The sequence below is a fragment of the Metopolophium dirhodum genome, chromosome 2 (genome assembly GCF_019925205.1).
Source record: "Metopolophium dirhodum isolate CAU chromosome 2, ASM1992520v1, whole genome shotgun sequence".
NCBI classification, from domain to species: domain Eukaryota; kingdom Metazoa; phylum Arthropoda; class Insecta; order Hemiptera; family Aphididae; genus Metopolophium; species Metopolophium dirhodum.
The window spans coordinates 10,832,740-10,856,036 of NC_083561.1; the positions used below are offsets into that span (position 1 = coordinate 10,832,740).

Below are 23,297 nucleotides of genomic sequence, written 5' to 3' on the forward strand. Positions count from 1 at the left end.
TTTAATTTTATAACTATAATTTTGAAAATCAGGCTTTAATCCGACCTGCAAAATGTTCTCCTTTAAAATAAAAAAAAATTAATGAAATCAGACTATTTTACAGGGTGTGAGTTTTTCCTGTATGACATGTTATTGTGCTAAATAATGCACCGTCTCCAACGCCCTTAACTTTAAATATTAATATAAAATATATAGACTGCAAAAAATCATAATACAATCTATGATAAAATTCATAACATAGATGGCCATGGTGGTTCAGTTGGTAAAGCTCTTTATTTTTAAATTATTAATTAGATATTTCTTATTAGGCATTAAATTTATTAGATTACAAACAATATAATAATGTACAAAATCATTAAATAGTTATGCAAAATACTTCAACTTGGTATTATTATATTTTACATATCTACTATGTATCAGTAGCGTATCTACAAGTGGGATTGGGGTCATACCCCCCTGGGAACCAAATTTTGTACACAATACAATATGTATATAAATATATAATAATATGAATATAATGTGTATACTGAATGTCTATAAAAAATTGTATATCCCCCCCTTGAAAATATCCTAGATAAGCTATTGCTATGTATATTATACATACATAAGCTTGTCTTTTTTTTATTGACAGTCTGTGCCATATGTTTGGTAATAGAGCATATTATTTATGATTGTTGATTTTATCTAATTCAAGTTAAAAAATAATAAGATTAAAACCAAATCAAAAACTATTAAGTAAATTAATAGTTTAACAGATATAACTGGTAATTTGTAATTCCAGTTAGAGCCCAAGAACCACTGGAATCCAAATTAAAAACTATTTAATGGTAAAAATTGTATTTCTAATATGATTATAAATATTCAATTAAAATACCAAAGTTCAATCATTATAACAATTTTTAGTAAGAAAAGAAAAATAATTAAACTGGCCGAATTCTATATGGATACTATTTAGTCATTGTATATAGTAAAACAATAATCAAATCAAACTAGAAAATTTAACATATCAAACATATTATATAGTACTATTATAGAGATTACTACTGATGCATTCAAATGCACACAATTATCTTATTGCGTTTCACCAAATTCGGTTTAGCAATTTCAACAATCAGTCATAGACAAAACTACAGATCAAAAATGACAAATATAAAAAAAAAATGTAATAAAATATATAATATATATATTATATTATTTCAATTAAAACTTAATACCTACAAAGTAAATAGATACAATTTTTTACTTAAATGAGTGAGTAATACATATTGAGTACTATATTCAGGATTGGTATTCTTGAAATTCATTTGCCACACAACTGATAAAGAAAAAAAGGATTATTTCTTGGTTGGAGGACAAATTATTTAGATATATTTTGGCTTGACCTATAATGATGTTTATAGTAGCAGGCACAAAAATGAGCGCTGCCGGTCATGCACTAAGCGGCATTATTTTGATAGTAGTATCGAAATTATATATTCATACATTTTTTTAATATACCAAATTATTTATAATATGGGTATTAATTTTTTTTTGTATTGTGAGGTTACTTATATTTTTAAAATTGATTTATATTATAATACAATATGATATAAATTAACATAACAGCAGCGTGACAATAAATGTTGTGAATCAAGGATTACTACTGTGGGTATAAATAACGAGCCGCGGGGGCCAATGATCATTTTTCATGCCCCCAACTTTCTTCTAGTATTGCCCATGAGCATGTTTGTGACCCACCAAATAATAAGAATAATATTTTGAACTCTATCACTTCAAGAATTTTAGATTTGTTGATATATCTCTGATTTTATTGAACAACTCATTATATATTGTTTTAGTAACTGTTGAACTTTCTTGTCGAAGTATATTTTGAACCTTCTATTGTTCCAATTCTGTTTAAATATTCTTTCACTAAAAATATAAAAAAACATTTTTGTAAAATAGTTTTTAAGAAAGATTATTATGATTTAAAAAAACAATATTCCATATCAAATATCAAATATCAAACATACAGAATATATTAACATAAAACATTCAACAATTTTTAACTGTTAATAAAACATTTTATCGCTTGCCGAGGCTCTATTTAGTATTTCCCCCTCCAAGTTTCGGGACGACAATAGGCGACCAACACTGATGCTGGCGACGCCAGTCGGCAGTCACGTCCTGCCGCCAGCCGCTATGAGTGGGTGACGCAAGGAGATGTGCAGAATGAACCGATTTTCGTCGGGCCGCGGCATGTTCTCTCGGCAAACAGAGTATAGACTATAGTTCTGTTATATTTTATTTATCTTTTGGATTACAAAATTGTCTAAAAATAATATATTACAGTATTAACATGTAGTAGTCACTAGTCACAATAATATAAAAAAGTTTATTAGAAAATAGAATTTGTCATGTTGGCTGATATATAATCTCTACTATTTTAAGATAATTGCTGCTAATAATCAATTGTAATACTCATTAAAATAACAATAGAATTATAATATTTTTCTTTATATTATTGAACTTGAGCCTGGCAATTATTGCCATTAGCTATTGTAGGGATTATGGTTGGTACAGTTGAAATGGTTAGTTAATAACACATCTATGTATGGCAAGGTTTTTGCCACTACGAACCTATCCGAGAACTAGCGGCAGCAGACATTAATATCTTGTTAATTGTATCTTGAAAAATTAACACTTTAATGAGTCCAAAAATCTGGTTTTTAGTTAGACTACAAATAATAATGCAAATAATTTGTCAACAGTATTCAGTACTATATGACAACTTTCCTACAGATACATACATAATTTTACTAGCTGCTTTATATTGCAGTTGCAACATACACAAACAGGTAACTGATATTCTTCATCAAAAGTCTTGAAGTATCAATGAAAATAGTATTTGTTAAGAAGTTTGCCAGTCTTGATATAAAACCTGAAATCAATAAAATGTATACCATTGATTAAACAATACTCATGACGACATCACTATATGATACTAAGATGGATTCATAAGAAAAGTTGGACTAGTTCTACTACTTGGCTGCAGCCAGCCATAGGCATTTATAGTATAATGTATATATACATCAGTTGAATCTAATTAGTGAATGCCATTTTTTCTATTTGTGTGGTCGATTTCAGTATTATTTAACCAATGTTTATACTAACAAATTTTAAAACATTATTACAATATTAATTTTACTTTTCATAATGTATGCTTACCATATTGATTTATTGATATACTTTGAATTCCCAAACATCGAAAGATTGACACAGTTTTGTCTCATGTTGGAACATCGTTTAGGTGCTCAAATTTGAAGGGAGTAGATCAAAGAAAATGCAGAGTATTAATTAAAAAATAATGCAAAGGTTTTCGAACTCTCGGTTCAGCAACATATGCATAGGACACTAACGTGCAATCAAATCAACAGAGCCCACACAATCTTATCAATCTACTCATCATTTTTGGGTAAATGCATTTCATGTTGAATGGTTGAGAAGAAGAATGACTGTGTCAACTTACCTTCCCATCCACTAACCATAATTTGAGGTGCTTCTCGTCACTAAAAAGTCCAACATGGCCTGGGTCAAAGATGGCTAGTAATGAGTAATAAGTATGTTTGAATCTATTCAGTATTGCTCTACTTAAAGACAGCAAATTGTATCCTATCTCCATCGTTATTTGCCTGATCCGGCTTGCCCTTTTTTGGGCGCTCAAATTTGGCGGCAGTGGACAGTCAAAATAAATGCATCAAGAATCAAGTGAAAAATAATGAACATGGTGGTCTTTGAACCCACTGCTCTGCACATCGTATATTGGACAATGAGGCACAATTAACTGAACCATAGTAATCTCGACACACTCCTCTTTCGGTCAATGGATGCACTATACAATTAAGAAGAAGAGTGAATGTATTAAGGTCTGAAGTGTCATCAATTTTGTGTTTTGAAGTAAATCTAACAAATTATTTTTAAAGAATATATAATTTACCTTTACTTATATTTTTACTTGATTGTAATTGACTCGTTCATAGGGTTTTATAAAATGTAACCAATATAAATTATAAATCTGACAATTCCCGACATTTCGCATATATTTTGCTTGAAGTGAAGTGTATTTGAATGTATTTGATAATATTAGTGGAAATTATACTTACCAACGTATACAGTTAGCTATAAAAGCGTATAAAGTTTCGATACCAAAATTCATTTATTATAAAAAGTGAAATAACCAGTATATAACTATATCTAAACATCCCGAATCGGAAGGTACAAACTGTTTCCACTAGAGTCTGTAATCAATCTGCTTCCCCAATATATTATCTGTGGTGGTTCTACAACTACTATCTAGTCCATGGTTCTTTAATAATACCAGATACTAGTTTGTTGGTCTATGGTTAATACCATTGATTTTAATAAATTAAATTCTGATAATCGCACGACACGACACACAAGTACCCCTATCCCCTATACATACTGTGATAATATTATTCTGCTTTGTAAATGGCGGCCGACTTCGATGACAAGAAGGAGACAGCTATCTAGTTGTTGTATATATCCGTAGACCTATAAACAAAATGGACAGCGCTTAGAGAGAGAGGTCAGGAGTACGATATAGAGTAAAAGAGAAAAGAGAACGTAGGGGAAATATAGTATTAGTTTCATACGTCAATGATTACCCCCTTTATGTTCTTTCTCTCTTTTCTCTCCTCGTTCTTTCTTCTTTAAACAGTGCACAATCATTAGCACAATCTTATATGATTCCGGTACATTGATGACAGGGCGGAGTGGAATGCGCTGTCCATTAGTTTATAGGTCTATCGTCTATGTATATATCTATGCACACGACGTAGCTGTCAATGCGCCTTTATTGTGTTTGATCATGGCTTAAATATATTTAAATATAAATTAAGCCTTGTGCTTGATCATAGAACAATATATAAAAAAAATAGAAGCGACACTCGATCAGAAGCACGATTTAAAATATCGTGATCAGGAGATTCGGTTTACGTTGGTTTGGTTACCTATACTTTACTCCTTGCTAACTATATAATTTGCCGCTTAATTTTAAATATAATTTATAATTTTGCTAACATGACATGTGTTTAATAAATGTTTTATTAAACATCTATGACATATAGACATATAGTTATATACAGTTATATAATATATATTAACAAAAAATATCAAACAAGTCTTATGAAATACAAAATTATTGTATTATTAATATTTTATATTAATCTATAAAATGTGACAAACCCCATTTATTTTAGGCCCTCCCAGGTTCATAAACGCTGGGTACATACCGGCTTGATAAATCTTTGCACCCCCTTCAAATTTTAAATAAGTATTCCCAGTTACTCTGAGTAATTTACCTAACTAATCGCATTTTTGGTTTGAATTTTGGCATTTTATTTTAACATTTATTTTAATAGGTATGTACTATGTATATTTACTTACTCCGAACACAATATAATATATAAGATAATACAGCGAATTATTTCCTTTATCAAATTGAAAACTTTGTATAAATTATTATAGTAATATATTAAATAGTTACTATATTTACATTTCTTATTGATGTGAAATAAAATTATCTATCTATTTTATTAACTCAATATAATGTGTTTTTCTTTAATTAAATAAACATCAACTATGAAGTATATTATATATAATGGAGAGGGTCCCCTACTGGCTACTTTATGGGTCTTAGCAGGATCATACATTATTTCAGCACTCCTATGACGTCATTCCCCAGCTAGGAGATTGCGTCAAACGTTTATCAACCATAAATCATAATATTATATTATAATTAATAATATTATCATCAATCATAGTATAATGTTATTACAATATATAAAGTGATTCACTAAACATACTCACCTAGTGAGTAACGTTACCCCCATATTTCCTTTAATAATACATATTTTATTCAAATTCTTATTTTTAATTTTTAATTATACCTACTTGGCTTTTTATTAACACTTAAGGATTATATTTTAAATTATTTGGATATTTGTACCATTTAAAAAATTCTGTGGGGATACAAACTTCTTTGTTTCAAATTAGAACAAACCTTTTTGCACTGTAAATTGTTAAGCAGATAATTTTTTTAAAAATGTAGATTCATTTAAATAAAAAATCAAACGAGTAGTTTCCAAGTTTTTGAAATGTATTTACCTCATTACCAGTGGCGTATTTAGGGGGGGGGAGTACGGGGGGAAATTGCCCGAGCGCAAAATTTGAAGTTCCTCAGAGGGGCGCCGTCACTAGAGGTTAAATTGTTTTCAAAGTGAAGTTATTAAAAGTTATAAAAAGGAAGTTGAGAAAAAAGGGGAGCCTAAATGTATGTACCTAGGGCGCCGAAATCGTAAATACGCCTCTGCTCATTACCTTTTAGATACATACTAATTTAAAAAATAGGTAATCTGATTAATAATTTTATTTTTTAAATAAAAAAGGGCAATTCTTACAAGAAAAATATCGCCATAGACAATTCTATTTAAATATTATAAAAAATTTAAGTATTAAAAATATGGTGCTTAAGTATAGATTTAAACAATAAAATCACCTAACAATATAGTTAATTCGTGATTGAAATCAAAACTTGTATAATTTCATTATTGAATGAAAAACGGGGGTGAGCAGGCTTGGGGAATCCGCCCTGTACATAAAAAGAATATTATAAAATACTTTCCCGTCGGTACACCATAATAATAATATTTGACAAAATAGACGATGGAACACGTCCGTGGACGGCATGCACGCGGTCAGGCAGATCCACCATAGATAAAAGATTAATGAACCAGAACTAGAATACTAGATACCAGAGTTGAGAGTCCAGAATAATGAATTCGTAATAGTGAGTCCGCCGCACTCGGAACTCGGAAGATACGTGCAGCAGGCACACGGCTATAATTATAGATATTATGGCCGTGGTTGCAAACACTCCGCACGGCGCACACGACAAGTCGGCCAACACCGCTCAGCTGTTCTCGACTGGCTGGCAGCCTTGTTCCATTGTGTCCTTCCCGCCCCCGACACGCCGCGTGGCGATCGTAGACCGTAGTCCTCACTCCTCACTCCTCCGCCGTCGTGTTCTGATAAAATATGATAATAACAATATAACATATAATATATGTATACAAATTACAAATACAATATAGTATCGTGGTGTAGTACAACTGCAGATCGTTCCGTCGAGTAAAACGTTTTTTTCCCCGATTTCGATCTCTCACCTTCCCGTACTCCCATCACTATACTCCGGTATCCGATGCCGTCTCGGCCGTTCCGACACCGTCGCGACCCGTAACACGCACAAGGCACAACACGCGCGACGACTCTGCAGCCGCCGTCGACGATCTGCGCCGCGTTTCCTCTTCGTTCAAAGTCGTCGTCGTCCCGTTATCTTTGTTATTGTTTTTTTTTTCGTTCGTTTTTGCTATTTTTTTACGCACTCCCGCCGCTCTCTCTGTTCGCCACCACCACGGCACCACTACAGCCTGCCGTACGGGGACACGATCGCACTCGCGATTCACAAGTTACATACAATATACACATTATTGTTGTTAAATACGTGCAATAGTAATTATAATATTACATATTATTTTTAAAAAAAACATATTATTATCATTATTGTTGTTGTTATTACTATTATTATTACGCACAAGAAACAACTTTCGGACCGCCGCCGCCGCGTCGTTTTATTTCGTCGGACGAATAAAAAAAATATAATATTATCCCATACAACCGTATAATACGCGACGCACAAACATCGTACGCGCACGCACACGGCCGTGCAATAATAATACATTATATTGTTGCGGTTCATCGTCGTCATCGTCATTCCGTGTGCCTGCTCGTTGTTTCGTTTAACTTGGTAACAACGGTCGTAACAATAAAGAAAATAATGCGCAGTGTGCTCGCCTCAGTTGTTTGAAGAAGAACGTCGCAGTTATGCGCCTTTTGTGAAAGACAATTTTTCGACTTTTTCCGATATCCATACCGTATTGATATAAAATTTACAACAATCATATACTATAAACGCACTGATCGTAGTGACGACACATTATTTATGGCTATCAATCAGATACTATCGTCGAGCGCCCACAGAGCCCTAGCGCACGAGTACAAGAGTCTTCAGGATGAACCCGTCGAGGGATTCAGAGTGAAGCTGATCGAGGACAACCTACGAGAGTGGGAAGTGGCCATATTCGGACCACCGGAAACCCTGTACCAAGGAGGATATTTCAAGGTGCTTTATTTTTGTCTTTCCTATCTTTTTTGTTTGTAATTAGGTAGGTATACAGATATTTTCCTGATCGGTTTGTTTTGAATGTATCTAATGGTATTTTCATTTATGTAGGTCACCAATAATGGTTTATTTTCAATGTATTTTGTCAAATTCAAATAAATTACAGTGCACCATACTCAGATGAAAAATTTGTTATTTACATTTCCATAATAGGAACCTACCCATAATACGTACCTACCAATCTACTTAACTTACTTACCTCAACATGTCATTTGAAACTAAGTACCTAACTATATTGTGGTATGTTTATTTGCAATGCAATTCTTGATTAAAATAGGTATTAGCCATTAGGACTGAAACATTTCAATCACTATTGTTTGCCTTTTCTTAGAGGCCAAACTTAGAACAAACATTAATTTGTGATTATATCTGTTGTATACTCGTATATCTTAGGTATAAGTGACTTTAATATACCTACAATTTGAAATGTTATTATCATCTTACACAGTATGTTTATCTATTTTATATGTAAATTATTACCTATACTTATCTTGAAATTACTAATTAGTATAAGTAAGTGCAAAATTAAAAGTTAAACATAAATAATTTTCAAGCATTTCGGGTAAAGTAAAAAATGTTTTATAGGTATATACCTTAAATATACTTATGTAGATACATATTTAATATTTATAAAATATCAACTTAATTTTTTTTTTGTTTTATTGGAAATCAGAAAAACAATTTATGTATTACAAATTTTTTTATTATGATATCAAAATACATACATTTGTAACAAGAATCGCTTGACAGACAAAGTTACCCTCATCCATTGGTATTATTCCGGGTGTAAGTTATATCATATGACATTTAGGTATAAAGAACGGAATAAAATTGAGTATTTATTTTGTCGGAGTAAGAAGTCATAATTCCAGTTTCTTTTTAACCAGTGAGTGGGCTTACCATCAGGGCCGGATTAAGACATTTTACGCCTCTGGTCAATAATTGCACCTCCCTCCTATTTTTCGCCCTATACCTACCCCTATAGTTTGATATTTTCGCCATACCTCATGTCCATAGGCACAATTAGGGTAAACATTCTGGGGGGGGGCTACAACCCACCTTAAAAAACTATTTATTTAAAATAACTCATAGGGGGCTTATATCTAAATTCTCATACACATTATTATGAGTCATAAGAACAATAATTAAATAGTTGAATAGTATGTATTACTATATAAACTAATTTTAAATTAAATAAGATAAATAGTGTAAAAAAAACCAGTAACGTTTTAATTTTTAAATTTCTGATGTTATCTTTCGAGATATTAATCTTTATAATATGCTATCAAAGTTACACAAAATAGTGGACAACTTTGATACCTATATTTCTTAATGTAATATCAAAGTAACCCCATTTTATCAACAAAAAACTATTAAATTATCATGGTTCTCTGGTGAATAAAAATATAAGTGTATTAAAGTTACCCCATTCTACTGTGGTTTAAATTCATTCGTAAAGTATTAAATTACACATTATTTTTTACCACTTTTATAATGGTTAAAAAAGAAAGTAACCAAATTGCACACACAGTTTTGTGTGTAGAATACCTCTTCTTTCTGTTGAATTTAGGTAAGTATTTTCAATATTCAAAATATAAATTCTAGATAGGTTAACCTTTGCTAAAATCTAATTTTTGAATTTACTTACCTAGTCAAGTATTTCATTCAATAGGTAGATCCTAGTGATCCTACCTATCTAGAAAATATTTTTATAATTTATATTGAAATTTGAAATATTATTCTATTTTGATCATAAATAATCAATTAAATATATTGTTTTATAGGCTCATATGAAGTTTCCAGCAGACTATCCATATTCGCCACCAACTATAAGATTTCTGACAAAAGTATGGCATCCTAATGTGTATGAGGTATGTTACTTATATTTTAACTTAATATTTATAATCCCATTTACAATTTTAAAATAAGCATAATAATAAGCAACAAATAAAATTAGATATTAAATATGTTGGTAATGGATGGTAGGTATTTATTTAAAATACAAATTTAATAGCAGAGATCTGATATAATATTTTGAATAGGTACCTATTACCATTTAATTAAAGGTCAATTTGAACTAATTATTAACTAGTTCAAAACTGTATTAGTTGATTATGTTGATTGTGCAACATGTAAATTTCTTAAGTTACACATATGGTAAACACTAAACGGAAACAACAAATAACCAATTGCTGATACTTCATTTTGAGTTATATACTTATATGAGGTTAAGAATATTAAATTAATAATTCAAACTTATCAACTTGAGTATGCAATAGTCTTAGGTTTTAATTTAATAAAAATAAATCTAGGTACTATGTTATGGAACACTAAAAGTATGTTACATAAATATTTTATTATTTTTCCAAAGAATTTTTTTTAAGTACATAATTACAATTAAATTTTTTGAATTACGTAATATAAATGTGAATAGGTATATTTTTATTAATTCTTACTGATAGATTATTTGTGAAAAATAATTTCAATGATCTTGCCTTTTATAATATTAGTCATATCAGTTATTACTTATTACTCATTATAATACAAAGCTTGCTCAACTATAATACTAGATCGACTTTTAGTTGAATATTAAAAATACCTATTATTATTATAAAGATAAATACCACAATGTGTAGTGTTTTAATTATGTGTATTGTGTTGTGTATTGCAATTAAAGATTAAACCTACTATGATGTTATCAAAAATAAAAGTGTATATAGTTATATAATTTTGTATTTCAATTTTAGAAATTTATTATGAATTGCCTAGTTACTAAAAACCTAAATGTTTAAAAATGTTATTTATTTAATTAAACTATAATAAGAATAACTTTAAAATCTCGTTGATCTTTTGATTTTACTTTTTTTAAATATAAAAACTTACATAGGTATCAGAAAAAATATGATTTTCAAAGCATAAAATACAAGATGTAAAATGAATATTCATTTGCATGTTTACCAGACTGGAAATAATTTGTATGTATATCAGAGGTATCAGATTAATTACTTCATACGATGACAACATAACAGTTAAATAATAAAATATGATAATTATAATTTAGAAATTGTGCTGACTTGTGTTATGTACCAAAATTTACATACAATATAATAAATCATTATATAAATCAATAAACAATCTTTTAAAAAGTATTCGAATATAAATAAATTGAAAAAAATATTAATTTTTTGAATTTAACTTGGTATCCTTAAAATAATACCTTAACATCTCAAAAAAATGTAATAAATTGGTATTGTAAATGTTCTACAATTATAATAATTTTCTATTTTAATTAAGTAATAATTTAATATAATATTATGGTAGTAAAAATAATCCATAATATGTAATATTAATTGTTTTTTTTTTAAATGGTAAATATTAATTTTAACTTAAGTGGTAAATAATTGTTGAGAGAAAAATATTAGATGTTATAAAGATATTTATTTTGCTGTAATTCTCTGTGTATCAGGGACAAATGTAAGGAAAGTCACACTAACCTAGGAGGTCACTGCCAAGTTCTTGTCCTTTTAAAGAACAAATTGGTTCTATTGAGCCTATTACTACTTGAGATTCCACTTTGTGTTATGAAAATACCTGTTTAGTTGTAACATCAAGGTAATCATATTAAAATGATAAGTAGGATTTTGTTTATGGCCCCAAGTGAGTTCAGTATTTATTCGTTTGTAAAGAAGGTCACATTGAGTACTAATAGTAATATCAATATAAATTGTGTATGATTCTATATGTTTTGATCATTATTGTTATTATAGAGATAGAAGGTTAAAATTTAATAAAATAACTTAATACATTATTAGTTTATATTAATATGGGTATTACAAGTTCCAACATAATTGTATTGATTACTTTAACATTATTTTATTTTATTTTTGTTATCTATTGACCAATAATCAATATTGATTACATTGTATACTGAATGAAATAGAAGGTTAAAATTTAATAAAATAATAATTAATACGTTATTAATTTATATTAGGTAATATTAATATTCCCATAATTGTGATGATAACTTTTTCATAATTTTTTTTTTTTTTGTTATCTATTGACCAATATTGAATGATTATCATAAAATAATAGGTATATTTATCAACAATAAAAACTACATCTGTAATTTAGATGAATACATTTAATTTAAAGGCTGAGATAAATTATATAGCATTTTAATTGTCTGGTAAATATTTGTTTCATAAAACTAGTGTATAAGAGTTGTACTAAAAGTGGTTTGAAAAACATATAGGTACAAAGAAATTAACAAAGAAAGCGTAAAATTCTACACTTTCTCAAAAAAAAATAAGATTTTTGAACAAACCATTACCTAGAAAATTAGCCACTGTAGTTATTTAATTTCTATAGTTTAACAACTCAGTAACTCACCAATATTTCAATTGATATATTATTATTGTTTTAAAATATACCTTTGTTACTCCCTTCAAAAAAATTATTATTACATACATATTTATTTGGTTACTTATTACTTTATTTCATGTTCCGTGTATATCTAGGTCAAGGTTAATGGGTTTTTAAATAATAAAATATATCATTACATTACATAATATGATACATTTTTTCCAGAATGGTGATTTATGTATTTCAATTCTTCACCCACCAATAGATGATCCTCAGTCAGGAGAGTTACCATGTGAAAGATGGAATCCTACCCAAAGTGTCAGGTAACAACGCTACCAAATTCAATATGCAATTTATTTGATGTCACGCTTTCACAATTTCTCTGTTAAAAAAAGCCGACAATTGTAATTTTAAAATAAGTATCAACATAATTATTTTCACTATTTTGTTTTACATCTATAGGACAGTATTACTATCTGTAATTTCTTTACTAAATGAACCAAATACATTCAGTCCTGCTAATGTAGATGCTTCCATCATGTACAGACGGTGGAAAGATTCCAAAGGAAAAGATAAAGAATATGAAAACATAATAAAGTAAGTTTTTTTTTACTTGAAACATTTTATTAAAAATTGGTTATTAGTTGCCATGTTAATTTTTACTGATTATTTCAGAAAACAAGTTGTAAGCGGCCGATTAGAGGCTGATAGAGATGGAGTTGTGGTTCCACTTACTCTTGAAGATTATTGTAAAGTGAGCCATGTTGCTCGTTCTTCAGCTGCTGCTGCTGCTATGGATAGTGATTTTTATGTAGAAGACTACGACTTAGATGTTGAGTCTGATGCTAACTCTGAAGAAGAGTATCAGGATGATGCTACTGATAGTGGCAATGGTGAATCGTGAAACCAAACAACTATTAGGCATTTACAAAACATTAAACAATATTTAATAAACAGACATAATAATTGCTATTGAAAATTTGTCTGTGTTGGACAAAATAATTTAAGCCATTGATTTATGTTCTGTTTTGGGGTCAATGGTCTCTTTGCATGTGATCTTAAACATTAAGATAACAATATGTGACATTGTTCTGATATCCTACAGTCACTTTCATATATCCCTGTATACATTAATACTTACATTTATATACACATACATACATAAGTATATATTTATATACATATAATTTTTTGCTTCCTCCAAATTTTAACTTAAGTGTATAATTTTTTAATAAATTACTACTAAAAAAAAAAATTAATAATAATATAATATCTATTGACTTAGTTTATAGCTTCTTCTTGGTCATCCCATCTTCTATAAACTTAATCCTTCTTAAAGTGTTTTGTTTCTTTAATTATTTGTTTTAATCCCTTGTAGGCAGTTAAAATGACTGAAAATGTTATTTGTCAAATTTAAATACTGTGTTATTGCTACACTCTTGTAGATAGTAAATTGAATTTAATGTTTATTATTGTTTTTAATACTTATGTCTTATATATGTGATAACAAAAAAAAAAAAAATGAGCTCATTACATGAAATAAACATTTCATTTAAAATTCATTTTTTTTTTAATTTGTCTATTTTGGTACTATAAAATTTTTTGTTTAGAATTATAAGACAAAAAAAAAAACAAAAACAAAAATAGTTTACCTACCAATTTATGTATTTATAAATTTTAATGATGTCTTTAATTTGTTCACTATTGATCTACATACTTTCGTATTTGTTATTAGGGTATTATATATATAAAGACACGGCTAAGAATGATTGCACATTTTTTTAATCGGTCAGACCATTTTATGATATATTTTATTAACGTGTAAAATGTATTAAGAATATATGTGTATACGTGTTTTGGTGCGAATACCTACTTAAAAATTAAACAAATATTATGAACTTACGAGTTATATAAGTTCACATAGTTGATTAAGAGATTAATTTTAAAATTGTATTCTATTATACTATTTAGTTGGTGGTTTTATTTATTTTGTGTAATTAACACACCAATGTTTCTTGTCTAATTTGGTCTAACACAATACACATATTAAATTTCACAATATTAGTAAAAATAAAACCTGTGGTTGCTGTATTTGATATACAGACTTCAAAAGAGAAAACTTTAATCAACCCTAATTGTTTTATATAACTGTTGGATAAATATAATTTGTTCGAAATTGTGAAATACTTTTTTAAAACTATAGGAACATTATTCAAAAGATAAAATGTCTGTCCAAGAAACACTATGATATAACAATATTATTATCTTTAATAGTAAATTATGTATTGGTAGAATCTATACATAAAATATATACCTCCACAGGACCCGTGATATACAACAATGGATATTCAAATACATATATATATATATACATATAAACATATAAATATTTTTTATGTTTGATTATACATTATTTGTATGATTGTTGTTATTATAACTGTGTACGGATCAACAATATAACATTATTTATAAGTAGAAAATTATCCTACTTTTTTGTACGTAAGATAAACGCCAACGCTTAAAAAAAAAATAACTGTTAATACCATGTAAACACGACTTCTGAAATCTAATGTGTGAATGTATTGTATAATATAGTAAAATGTATCTTTTGTAATAATATCTTGTTTTTGTTATTGCATGTGCATGCATTATAATATATTCCCGAGCGCTTACAATTAACAAAATATTTCATATTTTAAAATACGTGAACCTAACACTATTGGTGAGGATATATGAGCTTTTATCTTCATAATTGTATTCAATATTTATACTGCACATTCATCTAAGAGAAGATAAAAAGTATAAAGTATGTTTATATATTGGAACTATGGGTAGTACTGTAGTATAGGTACTTGCATATTATATGTAAATATCTATAGGTGAATTATTATTAATGAATTATGGATCTACTTCAAAAGTGTTTAGTCTGTGTAGATAATATGAGCATCTAAAATAAAAAAGGTTTCATAATGCTTTTAATCTTTTTTTTTTAGCTAAATTTTGTAGTACTAGTTATCTGTCAGGTCATAGCTTAATTATTTCTAAAAATATTGTTGCCCCTCCAGTTATGACGACTGATGCGTAGATTAGTTTCTAGTCCAATAATACTGTGAACGATTATTTAGTGTAACTAAAAATAGTAAAACAAATGACCGTAGGGACATGAAATGTTGACTGAATGTTTATATTAGCATTTTCAATACACCATAAAATTTTGAAAATATTTTGACTCTCTTTGAGCTGTTTACGGACATTGTAAGTTTTCAATTTTTTTAGTTTTTTTTTTCTATAAATATCAATAAAAAAATTTTGTTGGGTAAAAAAGCGTGAAAATTGAATATAAGGCTCCTGATATATCGTTCTAATAGCAGTTGAAAAATATTAAAAATACATAGGCACAATTTTTTTTTATAAGCATTTAAAGTTCAAATTTTGACAACATTTATCAAATTTATAATTTATTAATTATTTTGTAGTTAAAAATGTATAAAATGTTTAACTTTTATGGCTAAGGATTGAAAATTTAAAACAAGGCTCCACGTAAATAGGTTATAATATATAAATTACTTTATTCACAATAATATCATCAAATATACTTGGTAATATCATAGGCTGACTGACCAGATTGTCGCTCAGAATCGTTTTTCTTATACAATGATATTATATCATTGAATTCAAATTTAACACCATCCATTACAGTGACCCACTTGTAACCTACTGTACAGCAGAGCGACATCCACTTATCCACCTTTTTTTCATTTGCTTATAAAAAATGATTGGATAGTGCTATTAAAAAAAAGCACGCTGTTGCACAGATAAAGTTTTTCTTTACGTGTTGTGAAAATTTGGAAGATCTACAACAAAACAGTCCCGCGCAAAACAATTTTTGTTATGTTGTATACGTTTGTAAGACGGAGACAACACATGCGGGTGTGACATCCTTTTAAACAGTTATTTTATGTAACATTGGGAAATAGATAGATGAGGATAAGAATTTTAAATATTAATAATTATAATTCATAATAATTATTATTATTATTATTAGGAGTTGCTTTTACAAGTTTCACTTACTGTAGATACAATAATTTAAGATTATAAAATAAAAAATGAAAATATTTCGAATGATCGGTAACGGTAAGTCAAATAATACAAATAATTATAAAAGAACCATTGTTTCAAATCGTGATATATGACAAAATAATATTATTGTTAAAGTTTGAAAACTATTAATAATATGTTAATTTTTTTAATGATAAGTACTTAATAGGATATTTAAACCTAGTGTATAATTATAATTATATATTAATAATGTGGTAATTACACAAATTATCTTTAAAAAAATATTTGAACAGTCAATTTCATGTGATTGTGAGTAATATTGTAGGTAGTCTGGGGATTATTTTTCCTAGGGTCGGGGATTTTTATTCCGCAATTCACTGTATATTATAGTTAAATGCATATATTGTAAAATTATGTACAATAATCTTACAAATATATCGACATAAATCGTTTTATTGTAATGTAGTCTGCAGTATTCTGTATATAAAGAAAAATAGAAATTCTACTACCTACTCTATGCTTATAAATACATTATTTTTTTTGAGAGTGGAAGCCCCCCACAGACACTTTAAGTTTAATATAAAGTGTGTATTAACAACAAAATTATATTTTAGCCTCTGCGTTGAAAAACCTATACTTAATATGAATAATAAGAATAATAATAACAATAATAATAATCATTATGACGTTATTAGCTATTACTGAATTACTGTCTAATGTGAAATTGACTGAAATGTATTCACTTATACTGAATTCAACAACTGGTGTTCATAAAAGAGCGATTAATTTGTGTTGATAAAACTGTAATTTCAACAGGAAATGGGATGTACTTATAACTTATTTTTTAAGGTACCCAATATGTGACAACTGACAAATATAACTTAAATTGGAGGCCAAATTCGACAAGCTATTACGATAGCGCATCTAATATGCAATGATTTGTAAAAGGGTTACGCTCATTTGGTAATACAAATAATGAGAAGAAAAATTCAATACAATATGTGTTATATGGTGTAACGCAAAATATTTGAATTTAGCATTACCTAGTTGTTGATTGCTGTGAAGCAACTGAATGTGTACACTACTTTTTTGGTATAGTTAGTAGTAACATTTTTAGGTGCAACATATGTAGAGACTAGAGTTTCAGAAACAATTGTATAAAAACCAACGTATTCGTCTGTTAAAAAGATTTTCTGCTACGAGATGGATATTATAAGTTCTACAAACCACTTAAAAATCAGCTATGAAAAAACTGACAAAAAAAACAAACATTTATCAAATAGTTTTTTAAAGCAACTTAATTCATTTAAATTTGTTCTTAAAATGCATAATATGACGCTCAAACTTTTAATTACTAAAATATAAGGGACTTGTAAAATATGAACTGTATAAATAGTTGATGATATATTGATATACTTTTGGAAAATTTTTAAATATGTAGGTAGATACCAACCGTAGTCCTGCCCTATCTACCATAGTAGGTACCATTGGCGCAAATAGGGGACTTAGGTCCCTACTTATAGACTTAGTCTCCCCAAATGCCAGTCAAGTCCCCCCAGTTCAAAATCGAGTAATTAGTACTAATTTTTATATTATGTGGTATTAAGCAATATGGCCTATGGGGAGGGGGGGCTTAAGTCCCCCCCAAATTTTAGTCAATTTACGCCTATGGTAGGTACCATGTTTAAGTATAGGTAATATCCAAACTACACATAGTAGGTATAGCACTTTTAAATTAATTTATGCAGAAAAACCTACTAATTAGTAGGTAATTAGAATATTTGTTTTACTATTATCTAATTAAAAATGTGTGATTTTTATTTGTTTAAAATTCCATATAGACATATATATAGTGCTATAGTGGTAAACGTAGTGTATTCATTCAAAAAAGTTTCAAATATTTTGGTAGCATTTATTATAAGCTCGTGGATTGTGTAAATGTCCTTTTAATTCGTTATACGTTTGAGATATTTCAAAGTTTCTATATCAGCATATTGTAATTTGTTATTCAGAATGGATAAATTTAAATGATCATTCAAGTATTATATGTCTCCTGATCAGTGGTAGTTTTTACCTATATAAATTAATAAAAAAAGTAAGAAGCGTCGCCGTGCTAGATATACAGATAAAACTCGAATCAACCAAGTTAAGAAAGCTATAACAAAGTACAAAGCAATCAAACACCAAGAAACTTTAGGGTTTCCGACTAAAATTAATTTACGCAAATGGAAAATTAAGAAATTATCTGGTCTAGCATATAGTCCCACAATTGATTATAAAAATAACATTGGCACTATGAACCAAGTCAAAATAATACTAATTTTCAGGTGGTTATTCACGCTGATAGAAAACCTGCTAATGGACACAAAGGCTGTTACAATGCTGCAACTACTAATGAAGTAGCTTTAGTTATAGTATGGGTAATTTTGTAATAAGATTGTTGTCATACATTATTATTTTGTATTATATATCTATTAAAATTAATCGTCTGTCTTGGTCTGCGGCCGTCCGGTTAAAGTTGGGCTGTAGACATTTTTTATACTTAAACCCGGCAACGACGGGTAATTCAGCTAGTATAATATAATATAATTTGCTTCGATCAGAATCTAAAATGTGTTGTGAAAAATCCTTCATATTAGTGATGAATAAATAATATTATTATTCTATTGTTATAATTAATACAAATTATTAGTTTTTTATAATGAAAAAACCGTAGCCGTTGCGGGACGCCTGCCAGATGCGAAACATCAAATAATGTTTTCTTAAACTAGTTAAACAATAAAAAAAACTTTTAGTTTTGTATTTTTGAGCAGTAGGTACTTATAACTAAAAAAATTTTAATAAATAATTATCGTACACATATTATAACGTTGCCATGAAAATTAACGTTTGGAAAATCAACAATTCGTATCTATGTAACATATTTACCAGTTGTAAATATTTATCTCTTGCGTTCATTACTAATATTTGTTCAGTCAGCAGTCAGCTAGTTAAAACGTATATTAATTCATCTGCCTATATATTATCAGACAAATTAATATGTCCGACATCCACATCCAGTCCAAGAATGAAACAATGGAACAGGTTTTCAACGACCTCCGAAACAATCCACCCAAGCCTTTGGCCGAAAGCTCCATTTTGAAGACATTACGGGTGCATGAAAGATATGTCTTTACGTCAAACTTGGCCCTGGTCGATACTGATACCTCAGCCATAGCGACCGTGATTGAATATAGATCAATGCCGAATCTAAAGTTTCGGCAGGTCAGCAACGAGGTTCGAAGACTGGAACACGGTGAATCCAAAAGTTTGACGGACGGCAGGCAGTGTCCATCCACGCTGAATATCCCCGTGCGTCAAAATCCAGATGGCGATGCTCCAGAGTTGTTAAAGAGTCCACGTAGTTCGCCGGAGGGCAGCAGGTCATGCACTGTATCAATTCCGAATATCCCCGCGCCCGTGCCTCCAAGTCCAGCTCCCAAACTTGACTGTGAAGGATCCTCGCCTGCAACTTCCCCGAAGCCCGACATCTTCGAGTTGTACGAGATGTACGGACCGCGGATCTACGGTCGTCCACGCCGCCGCCATTCGGTTTGGTATCACGTAAAAAAACATTTCAACCATTTAGTTAATTATTATCACATTCACGTTTTTGGTAGTGTACTTCTTATTATAATAGGTCTAATATGCATTTTCCCATAATATATAATTTTCGCGATAACTGCCAAGTAGATGTACATGGATGATATGTATTCATGTATTAAAGGGTTCGTCCCGTATTGTAAAATAAATAATCAATGTTTCTATTATAATGTAATGATGTAATAAATAATAATGTATTAATGTACTAACAATGTAATAATTTAATAAAAATGTAATAATGTAATAAAAATGTAATAATGTACCCGACCGCGTTGTATTAACCTGTTGACGTAGACCGTAGACGCCGTTTGTGTAGTAGATCCACTGTGGTAATTGTCAGTATGTAGTAGCGTTTACTAGCTGATGCAATCCGCTAGCTCACTTTTCTCCTTTAAAAATATTAGCTAAATTTAGTGTGGTCTAATAATTAGAAGCAATCTATCTACAGTGTGTTCACGTTAAGAGGTACCACTAAATATTTCAGTTCGATGACCTTGTATTGAAATGGGGTTTTCGCTGAATCACAGATAGTACATACCTAACCTAACATGTACAGTAGGTGAGCAAGTGCATGTAGATCTGCTGTGCAGTAGGTTACACGTGGGTCACTGTATAATGGATGGTATTAAATTTGAATTCAATTTCGTTACTCACGCAAGCGTAGATATACTAAAACGTCCAAACAATCACTCACGGAATTTGTGCTGATTTAAAACCAGCTCGCGCCCCGCACGTAAATATTGGCCTATCCGAATCAGAGTCGGTAGGTGTTATCGTGCGGTGAGCGCGCTACACTTTCCGTATGTACAACTATCCGGAAACATATAACATTTACGTGCAGCGTGTTTCGACGCATATCAGGCGTTTTTGACTTCGTGTTGGATATCTCCACCCACCTCTCGTCACCCATCATCACATATTTTCGGTAGTACGGACGGAGAAAAATTATGCCATCATCAGTTCGGTAACTCGTAACGGCGAAAAACCAACTACCTATGAATTTTTTCCGTCACCACACCACCTATCGGCACCCACTCTTAAATCCCAAACCTATACCACCTCACCACCCACCACACTCACCTCACCGGTGACCCATGTGGTCAACATCAACGACTTATGGGGCAGCCGCAGGTGTAGGGACAAAGGTGACATAGCCACGGGTGTTCGTTCACCTGCATAGGTGACGGGGGCGCAAGCACACACACTTCGCACACTCCCGCATTACAGGTCATTCTGTATACGTAAGGCATGAGGCAAGCACAGAGACAACCGACAGGGACGGTTTGGTTATGGCGGTCAACACCGAACACCAATCAGTCTGTTCGAATGTGGAAAGGGTTTGCCGCCAAAAGCATGGACGCTCCAAGTATATGTCGAAGCTCCGAGTGACGCTTTCCCCCTCCGCAGTCCCGCGCCGCCGCGACGTCGCCACTGTATCTACAATTATTTGTTTTTGAATTACAACAAAATGAGAAAATCGCTACATGAGAAGTCGAATGAATATATTTAATGTTGTAAAAATTTGAATTCAAACGCTCATATAGATTCAATTTGATTTTTTTATACATTTTTGATTAAAGTAGATAATCTTAGAAGGAATCTTGTATTACATTTTAAAATATTGGAAAAAGAGAATTTATGACTTATGCAGTCCTTTTTAAACAAATTATAAAAACAATTTATTGAATTTAATGATTCACTAAAAATTTAATGAACCAATCACGAGCCACTAAATCTTGTTTAAGGAACCATTAGCTCACTATTGATCACGGACTTAGATATCTTAGTCCGTGCTATTGATTCATTAAATGTTTTGTGCAGTCAAACATGGTATCATGTCTATATTATAACAAGTAACCACAAATCACTAGCTGGGTATAATATGTACCTTATCGAAGTACTACCTATAATTAGTCTTTAAATAATTAATACAATATTAAAACTTATACTTCTCTTCATCAAGATTCAGACCTCCCTTAATTTTTAGGAAAATTAAAAATTTCTATCAGTGTTCTTCGGACGTATACTTATAAGTAGTTATAACGAAGGAAAAGGAAATACCTATCGGACCATAATGTATTAAAATTGTAATTTTTATAAAGACAATTTTTATAAGGTCGCTACAAAAGTAAAAAATATTATAAACCCACGACATATTAATAACTTATTAGGGAATATGGGATAAATGATCCTAGTTGTCTCAGCTAGTCAGCTATATAACTTTATATTATCTGCCTCCCATAGGATCCAAAAAAACAAAATCTTGGCTACGCCATAGCCCAGTAAAGTACACTAATTACCAATGTTACGCAAAAAAATTCTCCGATTACCACATGATAACAATTTATATGGATTTTATCTATAACAAAATATTCATGGCAAATTCAACGAGTGTATATTTAATGAAATGCATAAATATTTAGTTGTAGCATTGATTATAAATACTACAGAATAAATTATTTATTCTGTGTAAATACAAGGTAGTATCATGTAATTGTAATACATAGTATACTATGTATAATCAATGCTATAGTATTAATAATCAATGGTTATAGATGAAATCCATATAAACTGTAATCGTTAACTCGTAAAATTGTTTTGCCCATCACTGCTAAAAACTATATCCGTTGCTACCAATCCCAAAATAACACTCAAATAGTTAAAGATTGAAGAATTTTTACTGCTTTAAGAAATTATGACCACAGTATAAAGAGTAATATTACTATTCTTTATGCAGTGATATGACTTATGACAGTCTCAATAATAAATAAAAAAAACGCTTCATTTTAAAATCAGTACAGTAAACGCTCCGCTCGAATCTAAATAGTAAATTGTGTGCAGTATTACCTATATAGGTCATAGGTGCGATTGTTAGAATGAAGACCGACAAATATGAAATAGCCGCCAAATACCGACGATGAATATTGATATAGGT

At 29.9% G+C, this 23,297-nt stretch overlaps 1 protein-coding gene and 1 long non-coding RNA gene across 6 annotated transcripts; one reads left to right on the top strand and one right to left on the bottom strand.

The window, feature by feature from the left end:
• Positions 1-1,171: 1,171 nt before the first annotated feature.
• LOC132937873 (uncharacterized) lies at positions 1,172-7,364 on the bottom strand. Of its 5 annotated transcripts, none has more exons than XR_009663852.1 (6): positions 7,145-7,281; positions 6,813-7,085; positions 3,977-6,649; positions 3,208-3,871; positions 2,790-2,920; positions 1,172-2,311 (listed from the first exon to the last, which is right to left on the bottom strand). It is a non-coding gene; the product is annotated as an uncharacterized LOC132937873 (long non-coding RNA). The 5 variants fall into 5 exon arrangements; XR_009663853.1 differs by having other exon boundaries at positions 3,208-3,548; positions 3,631-3,871; positions 3,977-7,085; XR_009663850.1 differs by having other exon boundaries at positions 3,977-7,085; positions 7,224-7,364.
• LOC132937872 (ubiquitin-conjugating enzyme E2 R2) lies at positions 7,168-15,280 on the top strand. Its single transcript, XM_061004459.1, has 5 exons — positions 7,168-8,239; positions 10,084-10,170; positions 12,887-12,984; positions 13,124-13,258; positions 13,337-15,280. The coding sequence occupies exons 1-5, from the start codon at positions 8,060-8,062 to the stop codon at positions 13,563-13,565; spliced, it is 729 nt and encodes a 242-aa protein (XP_060860442.1). The 5' UTR covers positions 7,168-8,059; the 3' UTR covers positions 13,566-15,280.
• The last annotated feature ends 8,017 nt before the right edge of the window (positions 15,281-23,297 follow it).

What these genes read in the sequence shown, in the direction of transcription:
- LOC132937872 (XM_061004459.1), top strand. Translation starts at nt 8,060, where the DNA reads ATGGCTATCAATCAGATACTATCGTCGAGCGCCCACAGAGCCCTAGCG. An exon ending in ACCAAGGAGGATATTTCAAG is followed by an intron (nt 8,240 to 10,083) that starts GTGCTTTATTTT and finishes ATTGTTTTATAG; the next exon opens with GCTCATATGAAGTTTCCAGC. An exon ending in GGCATCCTAATGTGTATGAG is followed by an intron (nt 10,171 to 12,886) that starts GTATGTTACTTA and finishes CATTTTTTCCAG; the next exon opens with AATGGTGATTTATGTATTTC.